The sequence below is a fragment of the Nothoprocta perdicaria genome, unplaced genomic scaffold (assembly GCF_003342845.1).
Source record: "Nothoprocta perdicaria isolate Ctin4 unplaced genomic scaffold, notPer1 scaffold_195, whole genome shotgun sequence".
Lineage (NCBI taxonomy): Eukaryota > Metazoa > Chordata > Aves > Tinamiformes > Tinamidae > Nothoprocta > Nothoprocta perdicaria.
In genome coordinates this window covers 1,111,639-1,130,459 of record NW_020455149.1, presented here as the reverse complement: position 1 = coordinate 1,130,459, position 18,821 = coordinate 1,111,639, and the positions used below count along the sequence as shown (strand labels likewise).

Here is an 18,821-nt window from a genome sequence, read left to right as displayed (position 1 = left end):
TCACCCAGTTCACAGCTTTTGCCAGGAGCCAAATCTTCTCAACATGCTTTTGATATACTGGAAGCATCAACACGTAAGTGCACCCCACAGCAGGTATCATAGATTGCTGGAAGGAAAATAGCTGCTGCCTTCTCGGTAAGACTGTGTTAGTGTCTTTCCTTACCATGCACATCACTATGACAGCAAAGACAAACACAAAAAAGACAAAGAGGCCATTAAATACTCCTCAAACGATCCTGTTGCTGCACCACCAGGAAAACCATGCGTCCATCCATAAAAGCACCAGCTCTGCACATACACATGCAACTGGGAAGATCTATGGCAACAAAACATCATTWTTGTTCTCTTTATGCCTATGGTGCTTCTGCAAGACAGACCTYGTATGTCAGAGGACAGCTCACGTAGTCAGAATCCAGCCCACAGCACCATGAGTTGATATGAAGAACTTCATTGCTGCTGGGGAAGGTGTCAGTAAAACCACCTACACAGAGACATCTTCATGCACAGCCACACACACAAGCCATCGCATGAAACGGCAAAAAGAGTCCAAGGCCCAATTTGTAAGGCAGGGCAAAATTTGCCTTGAACTCCTGCCTTAAATGAGTCACTCAGCCTTACACCTCACAACGCTGCCTCAGGGGTGCTATAATTATTGAGAAATGTATGACCTTGTCATACCTTGGATAACACACAAAGATATCTCTAACATCAAAATATTAAATAATACATGTAACTGATGTTATTTAATAACAAAAGGAAGTTTATTTTATCAGCATTATAAATATTATCTTTCCCTCCGTTTAACTTTAAAATGAGATAGTCAAAGCAGTACAATGGAACAATTCAGGAGCTCCTCAATTCTACTAAAAAGGATCCCCTTTAATATCAAATTCAGATGGAACATGATATTTTGTTAGTCCAACAACCTCAGTAGAGGATCATCCSTAGGTACTTTGTCATTCAAATGCAACTGTTGTAAAAATGTGTGTGGATATGTGTGTGTGAGTCTATATATATATTTGTATGTTTATAAATAAACATATTTGTATACAAATACATCTATTTATAAACATACATGTATATATACATACATACACACACATAACACAGACACATAAATAGACACAACCACAGCATTGATACTTCTAGTAAATCAAAATGTTTTGCATGTAATTTGAGTGGGTTCCCTGCTGCACATGGAAATTTGGGCGCAGCGTATTCTGCAAACACAATGTTATTGCACTAACCTAGAGCCCAAATGCTCAGAGATTCAATACATACGTGTTCCCTGTGTCTGATGCCAAGTCTGCCTGCTTCTGGTGGCTGTCCAGAATCGAGAATCCTATGGTGCTTTGAAAGGAGTAAGAAATAATCCCCTGGTGGCCCAAAGCTCCTCCCTCAATGAAGTAAGTTCCAATATCCCAGGCTGTCAGGGAGCCATTTACGGAAACAACATATGCTCTGTTACCTACACAGAAATACTGCCTGTATCTATGGGCATTGCTTGTGAAGTGCTTTAGATACCTTGAATATTAAAAGGCACTTCCTGCAGCCAGGTCCTGTCCTATCTCCAGCGCAGGATCTTCTTTCTGTCACACAGGGATGCCTCCCACTGAGTACGCAGAGCAGGAAACTTTCCAAAAGCGCATCAGCCTCCCTCTAAACACAGCATCATCCTCCAGTCCTGGCAGGCTGGATTCTCTGCTGCGGAGCCCGGGTGGCTCCAGGAGCTCTGCCCATTCCTGCCAAGCTGCCCTCGGCACCGGAGCACACTGTGCTGACCAAGGCCCACCAGCCAGCCCTGCACCGGCCACCTCATGGGCAGGAGGAACAGATCACTGAGGGGAGGAATACCGGGGCAGAGCAGGACCAGACCCAAGTCTGATGTAATTATTTACCTGTGAAACTCTCTCTGGAAGTTACCTGTGATCAAAGCAARCCTGTGGTTGCTTCACCTACTCTTGGGGACTTGAGGAAGGAGCTACAAAGGCCGACCATCTTCAACTTGGGCACCAATCTGGCTCAGCACAGAAGAGGATCCTGCCCATGGTATCACTGAAGCTTCCTCCACATCTCACATCAGTAACACAAACCAAAAAAAGATAAAACTGGTGCTAATGTGATTCTTATTTTTAGTAAAATAAAAATGTTTCAGTGCATCTTTCCTCACAGCTGGGAAATAATGCAAGGACTAAAGTGAAACCACAGCATGAGGATCTTCCTTATGGAAATTTYGCATACAATGTACTCTGATTTTTTATTTTTAACTGTCGCCAAATTCTGTTCTAATGTATACACAAAACTGCTCTTCACCACAAGCCCCTGGATGATTATCAAGGGAAGGAATTTGGCTTTCATATTTTATTTTTGAAAACAAGGAAGGTAAAATAAAGATAGAAAATAAGACAAAATACATTTCACGTTGCAATTGATCTATAGATTACAAATATATATAGTTTCCTTCCAGAGGAAGAAACACTAAAGAAATATTTTGCTCATATCAAATGAACTTTTGAAAACAGAAAAAAAAATTAAATATATTTTTCAGCTCTTCTCTCTCTGCTATAACAATCACTCTGTCAAAAAAAAAAAATCAAAGAACAGGAAGGAATCTCATTCAATCCATTTGCACAACCGCTACCAAAGAAGAAAAACTTATCTGAATAATAACCTGAGTTATTTTCAAGGATTCCAAGTTGCATGTAATCTTGATGTCACCACCTATGAGACAGACCTACACCTAGCAAAAAAACCATCAAAACAAAACACCAGCATTTTTTAAAAATCAAACAACAAAGCAAAAATTAAAAATCTATTGCAAGAATTATGCCTTGAGGATTGATCAGAGTAAATGGAAGCTCTGCTATTTCTGGTAGCTGAATTTTCTTTAGTGTTGGAAAACCTGGATATGAATATTTTGTGGATGTATATTTATGTGTGTTGGCTTTTTCTTCTTCGGTGGTTACAGTCTGTGAGGTAAGACAGAGGACAAATACAGAAGACACAGCTGGCCTTTACAGCAGCTAAGCAATTTAAGTTTCCAAGCTTATGGTGAGCAATGAGTCAAAGAGCTGCCACTTGTTCCTTTTCATTGGGACAGCCTCATTTTAAAACTTCATCTCCGTTCTCTTGTGGAACTGGACAGTTGCCATGTCCAGCCAAGGGAGCTTTTCTGATCACAATGGCCATTCCATTGTGCTCGTTCCATTGACCATGACAGCAATCCTGTGCTCTCAGCTCATGTTCTAGGTTTGCTGCCCATGCCTGGCAGCAACTCAAAGGGCACTGGGTTAATGTCAGTCAGTTGTAATTTGTTCTGTCTTGCACTGATCTCTCCTCAGCTTAAAACCTACCTTGCTGGAAGTAAAAATTAGCTATAAACTTTTAGGCAGACCTGACACCTGAGCGGAATCAGTCTGTCAACTTCCTGCTCACTTCCTGCTCTGTCATACAACATGGATTATCCCATGTAGCTCCTTTCCACTCAAATAACTGCCTCCCGAGGAAACCATAATGATAAACCCAGCAAAAATGAGGAGGCTAATTTTTATTACTCCTGTAAATCTGTGCTTCACACCCCCAAAAACAAGGCAATAGAGAGAATACTTTCCAAAAATGAGAAAATCCCCTGGTGATTGAACACTGAGGAACCAGCTTCCAAAGGAACAGTGAGGGAGAGAACTCAGCAGGTACAAATGTCCTTTTTCCTAAGGGCATCCAGAGCTCCTCAATTTTTTTGCTACTGCCTGACCATTTGTGAAGACTTAACACAGAGATAACAGGTATATTTAACTGATGGCGAGTGTGGGGAACAGCGGAGTGAAAGGAATGCAGGATACTGTCAGGACAGAGGAGGGCCTGGTTGGATGCTTTAATGTCCAGATAGTTTGGTTTCTCTCACATCTCCTTTTCTCTTTCCTTTTCTTTTTAATAAATTCTACAGATGAAAATGGGAGAAGTTCATGCTACTTGCTGGAAGCAATAAAGGTAAATTTCCGTGGCCCATGGATTCCACAGACCTTTAAGTGTCCCGCCTCATCCATCTCGGGCTAACATAAGGAACCTAACCGTTCCGTGGCAAGACTCCGTAGCCCTTAGAAACTGGTGGCATGTCCTCAGATATTTTCCACGAGCGCGAGACACATTGATTCCATCAGCTTCTTCCTCACATGATGCCCGAGTGCCTCACGTGCAGCCTTGGTTTTTTCCGAGGGTTCTCTTCCTCATTTTCAAACTGCTGTCTCCAGGTCCTCATGGGAAACCATCTGGTAGTTCTGCCGGCTCTCCAGGTAGGAGGCCAGATCTGGATCGCCGGCTTGCTGAGCCCTGTCACGAGGGGTCTTACCCTATAACAAAGGAACACAGAAAGAAAACTTTGTGCTAACACTTTTAAAGAACACAAAAAAAAAAAAAAAAAAGTGTGATCCATAGAAATTACTGCAAGTAGGGTAGAAGAAAATTTGTGGAGTCAAGCAGCAAATAATGTTATCAAATCAAATTTTTCTGAGTGTCATTCCATTCTGCAACAACGGTGAGATTCTTAAGATTCTCAAAATCCATGTGTGGTTTAGGACAAATAATTTAACCCTGCAGAGAAGCAGCTAAACAGAGTATTCATTTTAGGGATAAAGTTCCCACAAGAATACATGTTATATSTAGTGCTTAAAAAGAACACTTCACAGACCACACAACTACACTACACAACTTATGTAAACACTGGCAGATAGAGATTCACAAYATTCAAAACAGAATGAGCCACACTGAGCTCATCTCAACTACTGAGATAATCAATTTTCAGCACATCCCTGCTCTACTCTCTTATCCGAGTTACCCTAAGATTAATGCAAAATTGGACCAAAAATCTTGATTCTCAAACATCATAAGTTATTGGAAATGCATTAGTGCTTTCCTCAAAAATTCTCCTGCTTCCTGCATTTCTGGGCAGAGGAAGATTAGCAAGATAGAATCCATTTATCTGGATTTGAGCTGTGGCAGAAATTTTCTTTTGCAATCTATAGTACTCATCTGAAAGAGAAGACCTCTCCCTCCCTCCCTCCCTCCCTCGCAATAGGCTATTCCATACAACATCAAGGTAGAGTATTTTCTTAATTGTCTTGCTGCAGTGAAAGGTCTGAGGTCTGACCACGCTCAGCTGCTGATCACAGGTTGCTTATATACAGAAAGATCAGGAGGCAGCTTCTGTATCATGTTCCTAAGTAACTGGATACTTATACTGACAGAATATTCTTATGTTTCAGCTTTCCCCAGACATCTTCCTCAGGCCCAGACTCTGTTAGTCATGTCTTATCCCAAGCTTAACCAAGAGGTTAGTGTTGCATCAATGCGTGAAGGGGCAAGCAAGGGCAAATGAAAACAGTTAGCTATCCCACAAAGCAAGTCATCCACAACAATCAAGCCTCACAGACACTGTGCAATCAAAACCTAAGRTTCCCCCAGGTGGTCCCTACCCACAGGCTTTTCTTTTGACCACACAGGAGGATGATGATGCTGTTCCATTGAGATGCCTCATTCATAACCAACATGCTGAATAGTTTCAGGCCAGTCTCTCACTATACCCACATTGGAGACTGAAGTCTCTTGTATTTGTTTAAATCAATACAGTTTTCTAAATAAAAATGCCTCGTTTAAGAAGAAATGCTCTTGACACGCACAAGGAAGCCTCAATCATGCACACAGCAGGGACRGATGCTGATTGGTCTTGCTTGGCTGAAGTATTTTATAACTGGTTCACTGGTCTGGGTTACCTTGGAGTCCGTCTTTCTCAGAGATGCTCCTGCATCCACCAAGAGCTGGCAGATGGCACGATGGCGCTGGCAGGCCGCCTTATGTAATGCTGTCTCACCCCTAGACCAAAGCACAGAAACCAGCAGTGAGACACATCACACCAATGTACATTTATGCAGAGGGCAGACAGAGAAGGAGCTGTATTTCTGTGAGGTTCCCTCTTGCTAGCAGAGGAGGACTTGTGTACTCTCTCCCTTAGCATCTACATCCTCCTATTCAGCAGGAAAGCCTGCCATGCACAAACAGCAGACAGAGAACTTTGGAAGGGTTGGAAAGAAAAGGAAACAGCTGTTCTATGAGCCTGAAGGAAGCAAAGGCACATTTCCATCCAATCACTAATTCTGCACTGCTGCAAGGGCAAACTATCCACCTTTTTATTTCACAGCGGACTAAACAGCAATGAATTTTCTTCTACCTGCTACTTCTTTCCTGAACCTCACTCTTGGAGGGATGTTATAAAAATCTTGTGCATCAGTCATGACTGGTACACTTGCTGCCCTGGCTCTGATACCTTCCTCTCTTGGATGTATGAGTGGAGATCTATGATTTTGTTATTACCTGCTGGACTACTGGGGAACTCTGAACACAAGATTTCAAAACAGAAGGCTAAATAGCAGGTGAAGAGCAAAGCTCTTCACTCAGATTGGGGCTACATGTAACCTCAGTGTCCTGAACCCTCACGTTCAGGATTCTGAACTGACAACACTACTGAGGTTACAAAAAATCACATCACACTTTGACTAGTAAAAGCAAGAAAGTATGGTGGATGAGTGTTATTGATGCTTGTGTCAAATAAATAGGGCCATTATACACTCTGCAAAACGACAAATGACAAGAATTACCTAGAGCTGAACAGATCTTACACACACCTACCCAGCAAACGAGAGTGCACAGGGGAATTTCCATCTAAATCCATGACAGGGCAAGTTGAAATACTAACAAGCAATCTTGTAATGAATCTTTCTCCACTGCACTAGAGCTAGATTTAGAGCTAGATTCAGAACTAGATATGATCTGACTTCCACCTGAAGAACAAAAGATACATTTGTACTTGTAAGCACGGCTCGAAGCTCTGCTTTTCAAGGGTGAAYGGTAGATGGACATATCCTTTATAATTGGAAGCGCCCATTGCAATATTCACTTGTATTTCATTTCAGTGGCTTTGCTCTGCCTCTGCATGGTGAGGAACTGGTGGACCAACTAGACTTCACTACCAGCAAACAGCCCGTGCACCTACATAAAACCTTCTTGGTGACCTCCTCTAGCAGAAGAGAGCACTGTATGATGGGAATCTTAGAGGAGGACATGCTTAACTCTATGAGAAAGACTATTTTTGTTTCTATTATACCCCAGATGCTTCCCAGCATTACTCATGCTTTCRATATATCCTCTTTGTGACATCTTCGTTATGCAAGGGGTCATACAGCAGGTGGAAATTGAAAAGTAATTTTTTTCTTTATTATGTAATAAAGAAGAGGTGGTTGATGTTCTAATAGTTGGTGGCACAAGCTGCAACCACTTGGGACAAAGCACTGTGGATGACTCAAGAATGGGCAGAATAAAAGACCTTGAACACGTATTCCTCTAGAATAAAGGGGCAGGTGGAGTGGCAGGCAAAAGAGAGRAAGTCACAGATTCACAGAATATTTAAGGTTGGAAGGGACCTCTACAGATCATCTAGTCCAACCTTCCTGCTCAAGCAGGCACACCTASAGCATGTGGCACAGGGTGGCATCCAGGCGGGTTTTGAAGACCTCCAGAGAAGGAGACTCCACAACCTCCCTGGGCAGCCTGTTCCACTGCTCTGTCACCCTAACAGTAAAGAAGTTCCTCCTCACCTGGAGACGGAACTTCYTATGCTTCAGCTTGTGGCCATTACCCCTCGTCCTGTCGCTGGCCACCAGTGAAAACAGCCTGTCCCCTTCCTCCCTGCATTCTCTCTTCCTGAACTTATACATATTAATCATATCCCCTCTGAGCCGTCTCTTCTCCAGAGAAAACAGGCCCAGCTCACTCAGCCTCTCCTTTTTGAAGTCCTTTTTGAAGTTTGATAAACATTTGTTGGAGGTCAGAAAGTCAGKTTTGAGATTGTTGTTGATTGTGGAGTGGGGAAGGGAGAGGATGGGGTTAAGAAATGTGTCATTTTCAGATTTTTTTCCTTATTTGAAAGTTTGCACTTGAATATTGGGAGAACTCTGCTAATGTAACATGGGTAAGGTAAACAGCAGGATAAATTATACTTACGTTTCACTGTCTGTCATGTCCAGTAATTCAGATGGACCTGCAAAAGAGAATCAGGAACGTCACACAGCAGCTGTCCACATGACTGGAAGAGCATTACTCCCAGAAGCAGGTTTTTGGTGCAGATGTCTAAAAGAAGCCAACTGAAAGCTCAATTTGTACTGTATGCAGAACTTAAAGACAGTATTTGCTTGCCCAAGTCATTGCACTAGGAAAACTCGGAATACACAGTCACTGCTAGAGTGTGAGCAACAGGGAGCTGCAGCCTCTAAATAATACTGGGAATGAATATTCATGACATTTATTTTTTCACTCTTCACCTTGCTCAATTAAGATGTTCACATAAGTACTGTGCACTGGAATTGCCGATATACTGGAAACCCTGATACACTGTAAGTTAAATCTATTGTTAGTACTAGAGAGAAAATGTCATTAGGAAGTTGAAATTAGTCAAATTCTGTCCTGAATGACATCCCTGTGCTACTTCATTTAATAGTGTTATACAGAATGTAGATCAGGGTGGAATATTCCCAGCAGTGTTTATATTGATATGCAAATCTTGTACCCCAGTGGTTAGCAATGGTCAGGAAAGTAAGATTAAGGAAAATAGAAAAAGATTTTTGTTAAATGCTACAAAATAAAGCATTTATGCTAATGTTCTCTTGTCCTTGATTTTCACTACAGGCAGATGTGTATAGCAGTGAAATCCATCATTAAATTACAGTGAGATGGAAAGGCTAAGATTGGAATTCAAAATGAGAAAAACTTTTCCCTTTGCAGTCTAGCTTATTATCCTCTTGTCAAACACTCTGGAGCATTGTGCCAGATGGTAAGGGACAGTTAGCAAGGGGAACATGAAACTTTACAGGAATTTTACTTCCTGCACATGAATATTTCTCTTCATCACACTTTGAATTTCAGATTCAAGAAGCCTCAAGAGCTTATGGCAAATCTCACCTGAAACTGAAGAATTTTGTGCTATTTATTTTCAAAGGCCTGTACACATCCTCTTCTCATTACTTCTCTCAGTCTGCGGGTGTGTTTAAAAGGATCAGAGCAGCCTGTCTCCTCCTCACTCTTTCTATAACTTGCACATTCACTATCATCAAAGCAGCTGCTATCCCTGCTTCTGGAATTGCAGGTTGCTCATTCCCTTCATCTTGCATCAAGATGAAAACAGGGTGATCAAAACAGTGGTGTCCTTAGGCCCCAGTGCACAAGGCATTTCATACCAATTACTTCCCATATAAATTAACCTATTTAGCTACTCTCTGTTTTCAAAACACTGTGCACTCTAATGCCACACATTCCCATTTCCACATTGGCAGCTCTGTCAGTCATTCCTGTCTAGAAGGAGAATCACACACAAACTGAAAGGTCCTTTAAGCATAGAAGAAGCACAGAGCAGGCTAAACAAGTTCCCTCTATGAGAGAAAAAAGAATTGCCTGAGAAACAGAAAAAAAAAAAAAAAAAAAAAAAAAAAAAAAAAAAAAAAAAAAAAAAGAGCAAACAGATTCCATGACAGTTCTCAGGAGAAAAGAAAGTCATATTCTCCCAAAATAGAGGCATTTCCCCAAAATTTGCGGCAATGCCACCTCTCAATGACAGGTAACAAGGAATGCCCTTCAATGCATTGGGCCAGGCACTGTCAAATAGGGTATTATTTCTCTTCACTGATGGGACAATGAATGTGTGTGACTCAAATGTGGAACAAAGAGACTGCAAGGGGTACAGAGTCACTTACCTTGATGCACAGAGAAGAAGGGGGAAAGGGGTTGAAACAGCTGGAGTAAGGAGAGAGAGGAAGTACAAGAACAGGATCTGAGAGGGCAGAGTTGCTGGGGCTGACTAAGTGTGGAGAAATGAAGGATGAAGGAAAAGTGGTCTGGCATGGGAAGAATCAGTGACATGAAGATGGAGAAGCAGAGAGCTGCAGGCTGTCGGGCAAGCAACGAATGCAGACCCCGGAGGGGCCAGGTACAAGCTGGCTGTGCACAGAGCTGGCTCTCCAGGAGACAGTTCCAGATAGAGTCACTCCTAGGAGCACCCTGGACTTCATCTCAGTCACACTTGAGGTCAGATATTGGGGATAACCAATTTGGTAACAAGATTCACTCTTTTTGTTCTTTCTGCCTTATCTCTAAAATTAGATAGTCCCAACTCTCACACAGCTCTGAGCCACATCCTTTATTTCTTTACTATTTTCAGCTGTGCTTCTCTTAAACCATCTCACGTCCTCCTACTAAATCCCCTTCCTCTCTCTTTTGGACCTCATTTTTACATCAGTCTCCCTGGCGCTGCCAACCGACCATTCCAAATCCCCCTCTGCCCTCGGACAAAAGCTGCACAGATGTGGGAAGGGCTGGCACTGGGAAAGCTAACGGCACTGTCATCCTGACCCAGCAGGGAGGCGGCTGTTTTACTCTAGGACAAGAGACAAAGAAAGAAAAGGGGACCAAGGCGCAGAGAGCGAGAGGACAAAATAACCCAATAGAAATCCGGAAGAGAAATGCATGAGTGAGATTTCTATCAAGGAAAACAGCAGGGGGGAAATAAAAACAAAAGATAGAAATGTGTGGAGGGGAAAGAAAAAAAGAGAGAGAGAGAGAGAAAGAGAGAGACTGAGGGACTAAAGAATGGCAGGATGGGGATAGTGGGGGGAGAAGTTTGCATGAAAGGAGCTGAAAAGCATGACACACCAAGGAGAAGCCCAGCTGAGATTGCTCTCTGTCCTTAACGTCTCCGATAGACTGTCTGTGTAGAATTATTAACTTTTTTCCCTTCTCTTCTTCCCTCTCTTTTCACTTCACTAAAGCCCCTCTCCAATTTCTYAGGAGGCAAAGCAACTTGAACTGGGAAAAGGGGGTGGGAAGAGAGATGCTCAAGAGCAGCTGCCCTTTAGCTGAGCTCATTCCAGCATAAAAGAGAGACTAYATAACCACATTTCAGAGGCATTTCCAAAATATACAGATCACGCAGTCCAAAAGGCCTTAAGGCCTGTGGCACACCCTACCCCCTCCAATGGAGGTGGTTGCAGTTAGCCACAGGGGACCTACAGCTATTAACCCCTGCCAGCACTGTGTCCTGTCAATCCCTACTTTATAGAACTGGGGAAGAAATGTATTTTCTTAAAAAGTAATGCTTGACATCATTGGCATTTCTGGTTGTTTACCTGGCAAAACCCTCTTTGTTTAATAATTTGATTAAAGTTGACATCAGTGGAACAGAATTTGATACGACTCCTCACCTTTAAAAGAGGGAATATTTTTTAAAACAGCAATCTTCAAAGTCAGGGATATTTCTAGTCCCGACTATTCCAACTCTACACACCTCATTTTTACCTGATATGAAGATTAACAGTGTCTGTTTTGCACTGCTATTGTCTTTTGGCTCAGAATTTCCACCTTGACCTGAAGAGCAGAGCCTTGTTATAACCAGAGCTCTTGCATGCCTTTTCTTAACTTAACCTATGTCGTGTTGACCTCAAGTTTGCTCAACTTGCAAGTTTAAACACAGTATCTTATATCTGGCATCTTCTAGGAAAAATAAGCTGTTTTCAGCTTAGGCTCCTAACAAATGTCCCACTACCATAAAGGATTCTGCAAGTCTAGACATACCCGTGAAAGCTTGGCAAACTCATTCTCCCTCAGTGTTGCTTTCCAAAGGCCATTCAAGGCCGTTTTGTCCCTGACAGGCATGTCTGTCATGGCAGAATTCGTTTTCTGGAAGTTAGGGGGACAAATCCAAACTCTTACACAGCTCTCATTCTTGACTGTGCCAGTGCTCATAGTAACCAAAATATCCTCTTTCTTACCAGAGGAGGTTAGTCTGGTTCTCTATACATACAGGAATCAGATCTGATCAGGAAGATGTTTGGGTCATTTTTCAAAGGAAAGCGCAGGGTTCATACACTCAACAGAGCAAGCACATTGAGATTCAAAGTCACAAAAATTTTTAGGACAGCTACAGCACTCGCTGACCACTCCACCACAGGTTTACAATACAAAACCCTAAGCAACTATAAGTATCCTCCTGCTCTTCTATTAACAAAAAAAAAATCTCTAGATGCACTACTGGTTTCTTAATATTCTACTGAGGTGCTAGGGAAAAAGGTGAGGAGAAGGCAAGCCCTGCATCATTTGTCTTGCATGTTGTGCATTATAAATACTTAAGAAATGTTAGATGAGCACTCCAGGTCAGGTTTGATTCCAAATACAGAAGATGATTTAGGAAGGTTTTTTTTCTAACTGAGCTTCTGAAGCCTTCCCTGCTTCTTCTGGCCATGTCAAGCAAGTAAACAGTTAACTCCACCCTGAAACGTACATTGAGAGTTTCTCACTACAACAATAAACAAACGTAGACCTGATACCGAATTTGGGCTAAGTGTTTCTCAGCGCAGCCACAGCACTTAAGAGTCTCTTACTATGAGCCTCTCTCCCCTTATTTAGGAAGAACCCCTTATTTCAGAACTCTGCAGGAGCAATGMACAGTGTACACACCTGCCCTTCCTGCAGCAGGGACAGGCAGAAGCTGCTGGGCAGGAGCAGCAGTGGCAGCCACCACAACTCTGCTGCTCCTGCAGCAGCTGCTGTCTTGACACCTTCTACATCAGAGCTTCGGCTGCTATTCCAGGCTTGCGCTAGGCCACTAATAAGTATCTGGCAATACAACACAGCAGTCTCCTAGTATGACTCATCTGTGCTTTTTCTAATTTGGGAAGGGTCATTTTCTTCCTGTTAACATCTGAAATCATTCTGATCAAGATCACAGAGTAACCTCTCATAGCAATGCCCCCCTGTGTGTTTGCAGAAGGCATAAAGCCGTCACCGCAGAAGACAGCCTCAATACTACCACAGGATTCCCCCTTTTCCAAAACCCCAGTGCCATGGGTGGTGGGATTCTCCGCTTCTGTATCACAACCAGCTCATCCCACTAGTTCCACATTAGGCAGTTAAAACTCATAGTAGGTTTTGTTTAATATTCAGAACATTTTCTCCATATGATTAACAATATATTTTCCATGCTGTGTGCCAGAGGGTATTTCACAGCAAAACTCCTATTAATGTTAACTGTCTCTAGCCACATATGGTACAAATTATGGATCTGGGCAGAAGCAATTGCCAGCTCAAAAGCAAGATTCACTTTTTAACCCAGGGTACATGTGAACAGAGATGAGAGGCTAGATACAGGGGAAGCCTGAGATATTTAGAAGTGTTGGATAGGGTCTTATACACTAATTACTGTTGAGATGATGCCAGCTGCCAGAAAAAGAAGAGGGGAAAAAAAAAAAAAAAAAAAAAAAAAGACATTATGGTGATGATGATTCAGCAAGAGAACTCAATTGTGACTGGGAAGTGCCCAGAGTAGAAAATGAGTTTCCTTAATTGTTTGGTGGGAGAGAAAGGAGGCCCCTATTAGACCACTGTCCAATGCACTCTCTGCTCCCCAGAGAACATTAAACAAATGGTGCATTTGGAGAAGCCCAGAGGACAACATCTGGAAAGCTGCAAAAGCCTCCTGCCATCACTGGGGAGAGAAACTGTGCTGACGTTTGATGAACGTGCTGGTTTGTCTTGTCTTTGCCTAGCATTCCACAATCCCTCACATTTCTTTATTCAATTAAGTAATTCTCATGGATTTCCTGCTCTGATCCTTACCAGCTTAAATGATCTCATTTTAAACCTTCACCAAAGTAATGGCAATTGGGTCACACTGTGAATAAGCATATATGCCTAAGAAGAATCCTGGAGAGGGACTGATGAAGGGGAAGAGGCACAGGTCACATGCAGTGTGAAATGAGATCAGAAAAAGTAAGTGAAATGATGTCTGCCCACTGAATTTAGGTGTATTTATATGAACTATTTCAGAGAAGTTAAAGAAGTAGTACAGTTAGCACTAGCATAATTTACTGCAACTTGTGGGAAAACTAGCCAATATATAAGATATATTGATATCTTATCAATAGATGTAAGATATCTATTATCTATCTATCTGATATCTATCAAGATATAAGGCCAACTACKCTTAGCTATCCTTATGTAGGTATATATACAAATGTTAAGTGCCAAGATGATGACGATCTAGTTAATACTGTCAATGGAATAAAAAGGCAATTCAGACCTCCTTAGGCAGACATCTGGACTCGGTTCCTTTGCCCGTGCTAATGGACATCTAATGCCATTCAGAAGTGCCTAATGGCAAGCTGTGAGATGCATTCGGAATGACAGGGATGTCTGCCTGGGCTGCATCTGCTGCTCCAAAAGAGTATGGGTCTCCTATAGGCTTTGTAGTTGTATGGTAGGCCAGTACAGATGTCCTGCATTCCCAAGGGAAGATAACACTACATGGTGATGCTTTAGATTCAAATACAGAGGCAGCTGTCAGACGAATCGCTCGCTGGGTTCCACTAGCTACATTGACTAAGGTCCCCAGTCAGTTGGCCATATGAGAGGTCTAGTGCTATTAAGGACAGCCTATGGTACCCTACCTCACCTACATCTGCCATTGAAAGAGCTCAAGTTCCTGTGCCAGGCATGGGCAAATTAACTCAGTCTTATATCTCTGTTGACCATGCAAGAACATATAGCTTACATAACAACACCTGTATGTAAAACCCCCAAACTTTCGAGACAAAATCAAACTAAATCCTACCTTGATTAACAAAGAATGTTAACAGATGGACTATTGCCTCTTCAYTTAATATAAGTTGCGTGGGTTTTTTTTCTCCTCTCTGTATAATTTTTGCACTAACTTTCTGGCAGAACTGGCACTTATTCCAATTGCCTGACTATCCTTGTTTTCGGTGCTGGCTTCTACTGAAACAGTATATCTGATCTTGACATTCAAAAGTCAAAGATAGGAATTGATATTTTGGAAAAGGATCAGAGAAGAATTAAAGCAACGTTTAAAGGACAAGAAAACATTTCCTACTGTGCAGAGAGATGGTCACTGGGGCTTTAGCTCTGGGTGCACTAAAACTATTACTGTACAACTCTCCAACAGCCAGTGCACAAGATGACTCTAGTTCCAACACACAGAAACTCCTAAATGCTACACATACATTATTTCATAGCCCATGTAAGCAAGCCTGTTTTTCTGTAACAGATAAAGATAAAAAGAGCCCAAAGGAAAAAGGGGAAATGACATGGTCACAGCCTAGTTAAAATGCAGATTTTTTGTTTTGCTTTGTTAGCAGGAAGCCTTCAGAATAGCAGAGAGATAAAGTCAGAAGGCTGGAAGGGAAGCTAGGCAAATCCAGTCTAGAAATAAATGTACATATTCCTAATCAGAGTTCTATTAGATAGTGAAAAAGTATCTATGGTAGGATCGCTCTGCCTGGCTAGAATTGTTTTAATTGAAATCAGATGCTTTCCACAACATATGCTCTAACCGAAAAACAAATTAGTTCAGAGAAGTCCCATGCTAGAGGTCAAACTAGAGCATCACACTGGGTCTTCACAGCCCCACAGCTGATGCAACTGTGAAAATACCCCTTCTCCTCAGAGGCATCTTTAGTTTAGTTTTCACACTTTGCCTTTACGTGAAGTTCTCACTGCCACTCCCCCACGTGCGCTGCTGAGAAGGACYGTGACAAGTGACAACACTGAGAAGTGCCATGGGCTTCTACCTGACAGATGCTTGGCTAGGGTACAGCTCTCTGTGCATTTGCCCACTGTGACTCACCATGCTCCAGGATGTATTTCACAATCTCGCCATGCCCGGTCCTGGCAGCATGGTGCAACAGGGAGCAATGATCAGGTCCTTGGATTAACAAATTGGCTCCCTTTTTACAGCATTCTATGAACTGCAATAAAAATGCACAGGAAAAGGGTAAGACAGGAGGAGCAGAAAAACAAATATGTAGGTAAATTATTTATWAACTTTACTAGGAGGTTAGTACAAAAAAATGGAATAAAATAAAATATTATTTAAAGCAAGCTTTTACAACTCAATATAAAAAGATCTAAAATTAGGGTTATCCACAATAATATGGGTTAACAAAAGCAGATGATAGTTGCTGAGCAATGAGACATTGCTGCTACACTGGTGATGGATCTTGCAATCAATAGCCGGAAAACCACTTCCAGTGAAACTACTGGGATATTTAAAAATGTATGTATTTGATGAAAAATACTGGCTCTCTACTGAAAAATCCAATGTCTTCTCAGTAAAGGAGACAAACCCACAGCAAATGCTTTCCCACTAAACCTGAAAATGCTGATTCAAAATCCATAGGCTCCCAGGGAGATGGGGTTCAGCTGCCTCAGGCCTCCACGCTCACTGTCTCCTCACTAACCAGAGCCCTCACAAGAGGGAGAACTATTCAGGAATGAGTAACAATGGATGTGAAATAGTATCTGGTTAGTTCTCAACATAACTAAAACTCTGCAAGTGTTTGCAGTGCAGACTTACAGAAAAGAGGAACAAGTCTGTGACAGTGAGGGATTATTTATGGTATATCTAGGGAAAGACATGAAGCTTTCCTCTCAAAACAAATTTAGGGGAAAACCTTTCCAGAAGGGGAAACCACAACAAAGTCCAAATCAGGGCAGCATTTTTATGATCACTGGTTGGAAGGAGTGTCCTTAAAAGTCTGCAGCCATAAGAACAGGGATGGAGGTATAGAGGGTACATGTGCAGCCTAAGAGTAAGCCTAATAGTACTGACATTTTTACAAATTTCTCCGAGCTGGCTTTTTGCAGATAATATTGCAATCATTAATCATAGTCCTCATCCAAATTTAGGGGCGTGTTTGCAAATTCTGACTAGACTACTGAAAAAAAACATGTCCTGAATAACTGTTAGACACAAAACTTCAGACTCTGAAGCAGATTTTTTTATCTGTGTCCTTTCCTTCCAACACMAGGTACAAATATAATTCCAAGACCCTTTGGCTTTCCAGTCATCCATCAGACCATAAGACACGAAGTTAAGGTGCGTTCTACCTGGTCTTATGGTTGCCTAGGTAGAATTTACTTAAAGAGCCCCCTGGCAATGCTAGTGTTTAGTCACAGGCCTCAGTGCAAGAAAACAGCCTTGACTGTGTAAGACTGCATCAAAACCACTCTGTGGTTTACTGTTGCATTTGCCAGTATAGTAATCTTCCTGTTAGCAACTGACACATTGGTCTGTACAGTGCACTATGAATCCTGAACTGTCTAACACCAGATTCTATTCACTTGAATTTCACACCTCACCTGACTGTGTGTATYCTTAATATTCCAGGTTTCCTGGAAAGGCTGTAAAATGGTATTTGCCAGCAGTCCTTAAGGCAGTCTATTTATCTTTTCAGCAGAGGTGTGATATAATTTACAGTGTATCAGAAACTGCAAAGAGCTGTGAAAAGTAGACACTCAGTATTCTGTACTTACTTTCAGCAGATCACCAGCTATGACTGCCTGTAAAAGTGCTGTAAAACACAAACAGAAAATGAATGTTAGACAGGAAGAATGATGCATGTAGCTTCACACCTAAGAACATAGATTACAATAAGATCAATGCCATGACACAATTTCATTYTCATGTGTTATTAAAAATGATGAAAACTCTGCTCTCATACATATTAGAAAGGCAGAAGGAAGACCATGGTGCAAGAAAGCTGCATGGGCATCAAGCCAGTATCTTCCAAAACTGCCCTGGTACTGTACACCTTTTGCCTTGGGATACTTCAGGGAATTTTCAATTGTGTCTGTGAAGTRGACATGAGTCTGGCACCTGAGCCATCAGTGAAAATATTACTGTCAACAATTCAAGAAACTTGAAAGTCCATCAGACCCTTCATACTGTTGGTGGAATGATCAGTTAGTCTCAAATACAGTGGGAGTCCCAAGCTGCAGAAGATTGAGGAGCAGTCTTATTAATAATTATTTGYATTTTAAAAACAAAACAAAAACCTTTGACATATCAGTTGACAGTAAGACCCTCAAGTTAGGTAGGTAGAGTCAAACACAGAGCAGGAGCCAATCCCCACTTTTTTTTGTCATTTGTAGTCTAAAGCCACAGAAAGAAAAACAGTGATAAATAGAGGGGAAGCAACTAAAGACTCATAGTAAGGCAGGGCAGGCATGTGAAAAGAGATCAGGTCTACCCACTATATGCCACTGTCTAGCTTGCATTCCTCAAGAGAATGGGGGAAGGCAAGACCCAGGATATCTGTAGTGCCTTATGAATTCATCTAAAGACAGACCCTGAACAGCAAAACAAAGTGATACAAATCACACTGCCATTTCTTTTTTTTTTTTTTTTTTTTTAATTCCTCTTACTTATCATGATAGCTACCACAAAAACAATTATGAACAAGCTTTCTGGGAAAACACTTACTTGGTTTACATCTTAGAGAGTGTTTAAACATCTGCCTCAGTTCATACTTTTTCAAGAGTGCCTAAGCCCACTTCTATCTTCAAGCTCAGGCAATGCAATCAAGTGAAGCATTTCTAAAGTGTCATCCTTGACAAAGATGCCAAAAGCTCACATAGGGAGGAATAAGAGGGAAAGACAACAATAGATTAGGTTTGTCTCTGAAATACAACACATGGGGAAATTAACAGTGCAAATGCCACAAGGAGCCTGTTGCCACTTCAGGWATAACAATACATCCAACTGAACACTGCAGAAGACAAAGGAAGGGTAAAGGCAACTCAACAAATGTCCTTTTCTTTGAAAACACCTGGAGCTGTGTGGCTGTGTGTGGCTTTCAGTCATTTCAGCAATGTCTTTGGCTCTGACCAAGTTCTGATTCAGGCACCAGTAYAGATTAGGGGTTGACCTGCTGGAA

At 41.8% G+C, this 18,821-nt stretch overlaps 1 protein-coding gene across 1 annotated transcript in view; it reads right to left on the bottom strand.

The window, feature by feature from the left end:
* Nucleotides 1–2,789: 2,789 nt before the first annotated feature.
* Nucleotides 2,790–18,821, bottom strand: part of DGKI (diacylglycerol kinase iota) — a 201,707-nt gene continuing 185,675 nt past the window's right edge. The window contains exons 30-34 of the mRNA XM_026037282.1: nt 17,419–17,456; nt 15,731–15,851; nt 8,050–8,086; nt 5,766–5,865; nt 2,790–4,346 (exon numbers count right to left, since the gene is read on the bottom strand). Coding sequence (XP_025893067.1) covers nt 4,230–4,346; nt 5,766–5,865; nt 8,050–8,086; nt 15,731–15,851; nt 17,419–17,456 — 413 coding nt within the window. The 3' untranslated portion in view covers nt 2,790–4,229. The remainder of the gene's footprint in view (nt 4,347–5,765; nt 5,866–8,049; nt 8,087–15,730; nt 15,852–17,418; nt 17,457–18,821) is intronic.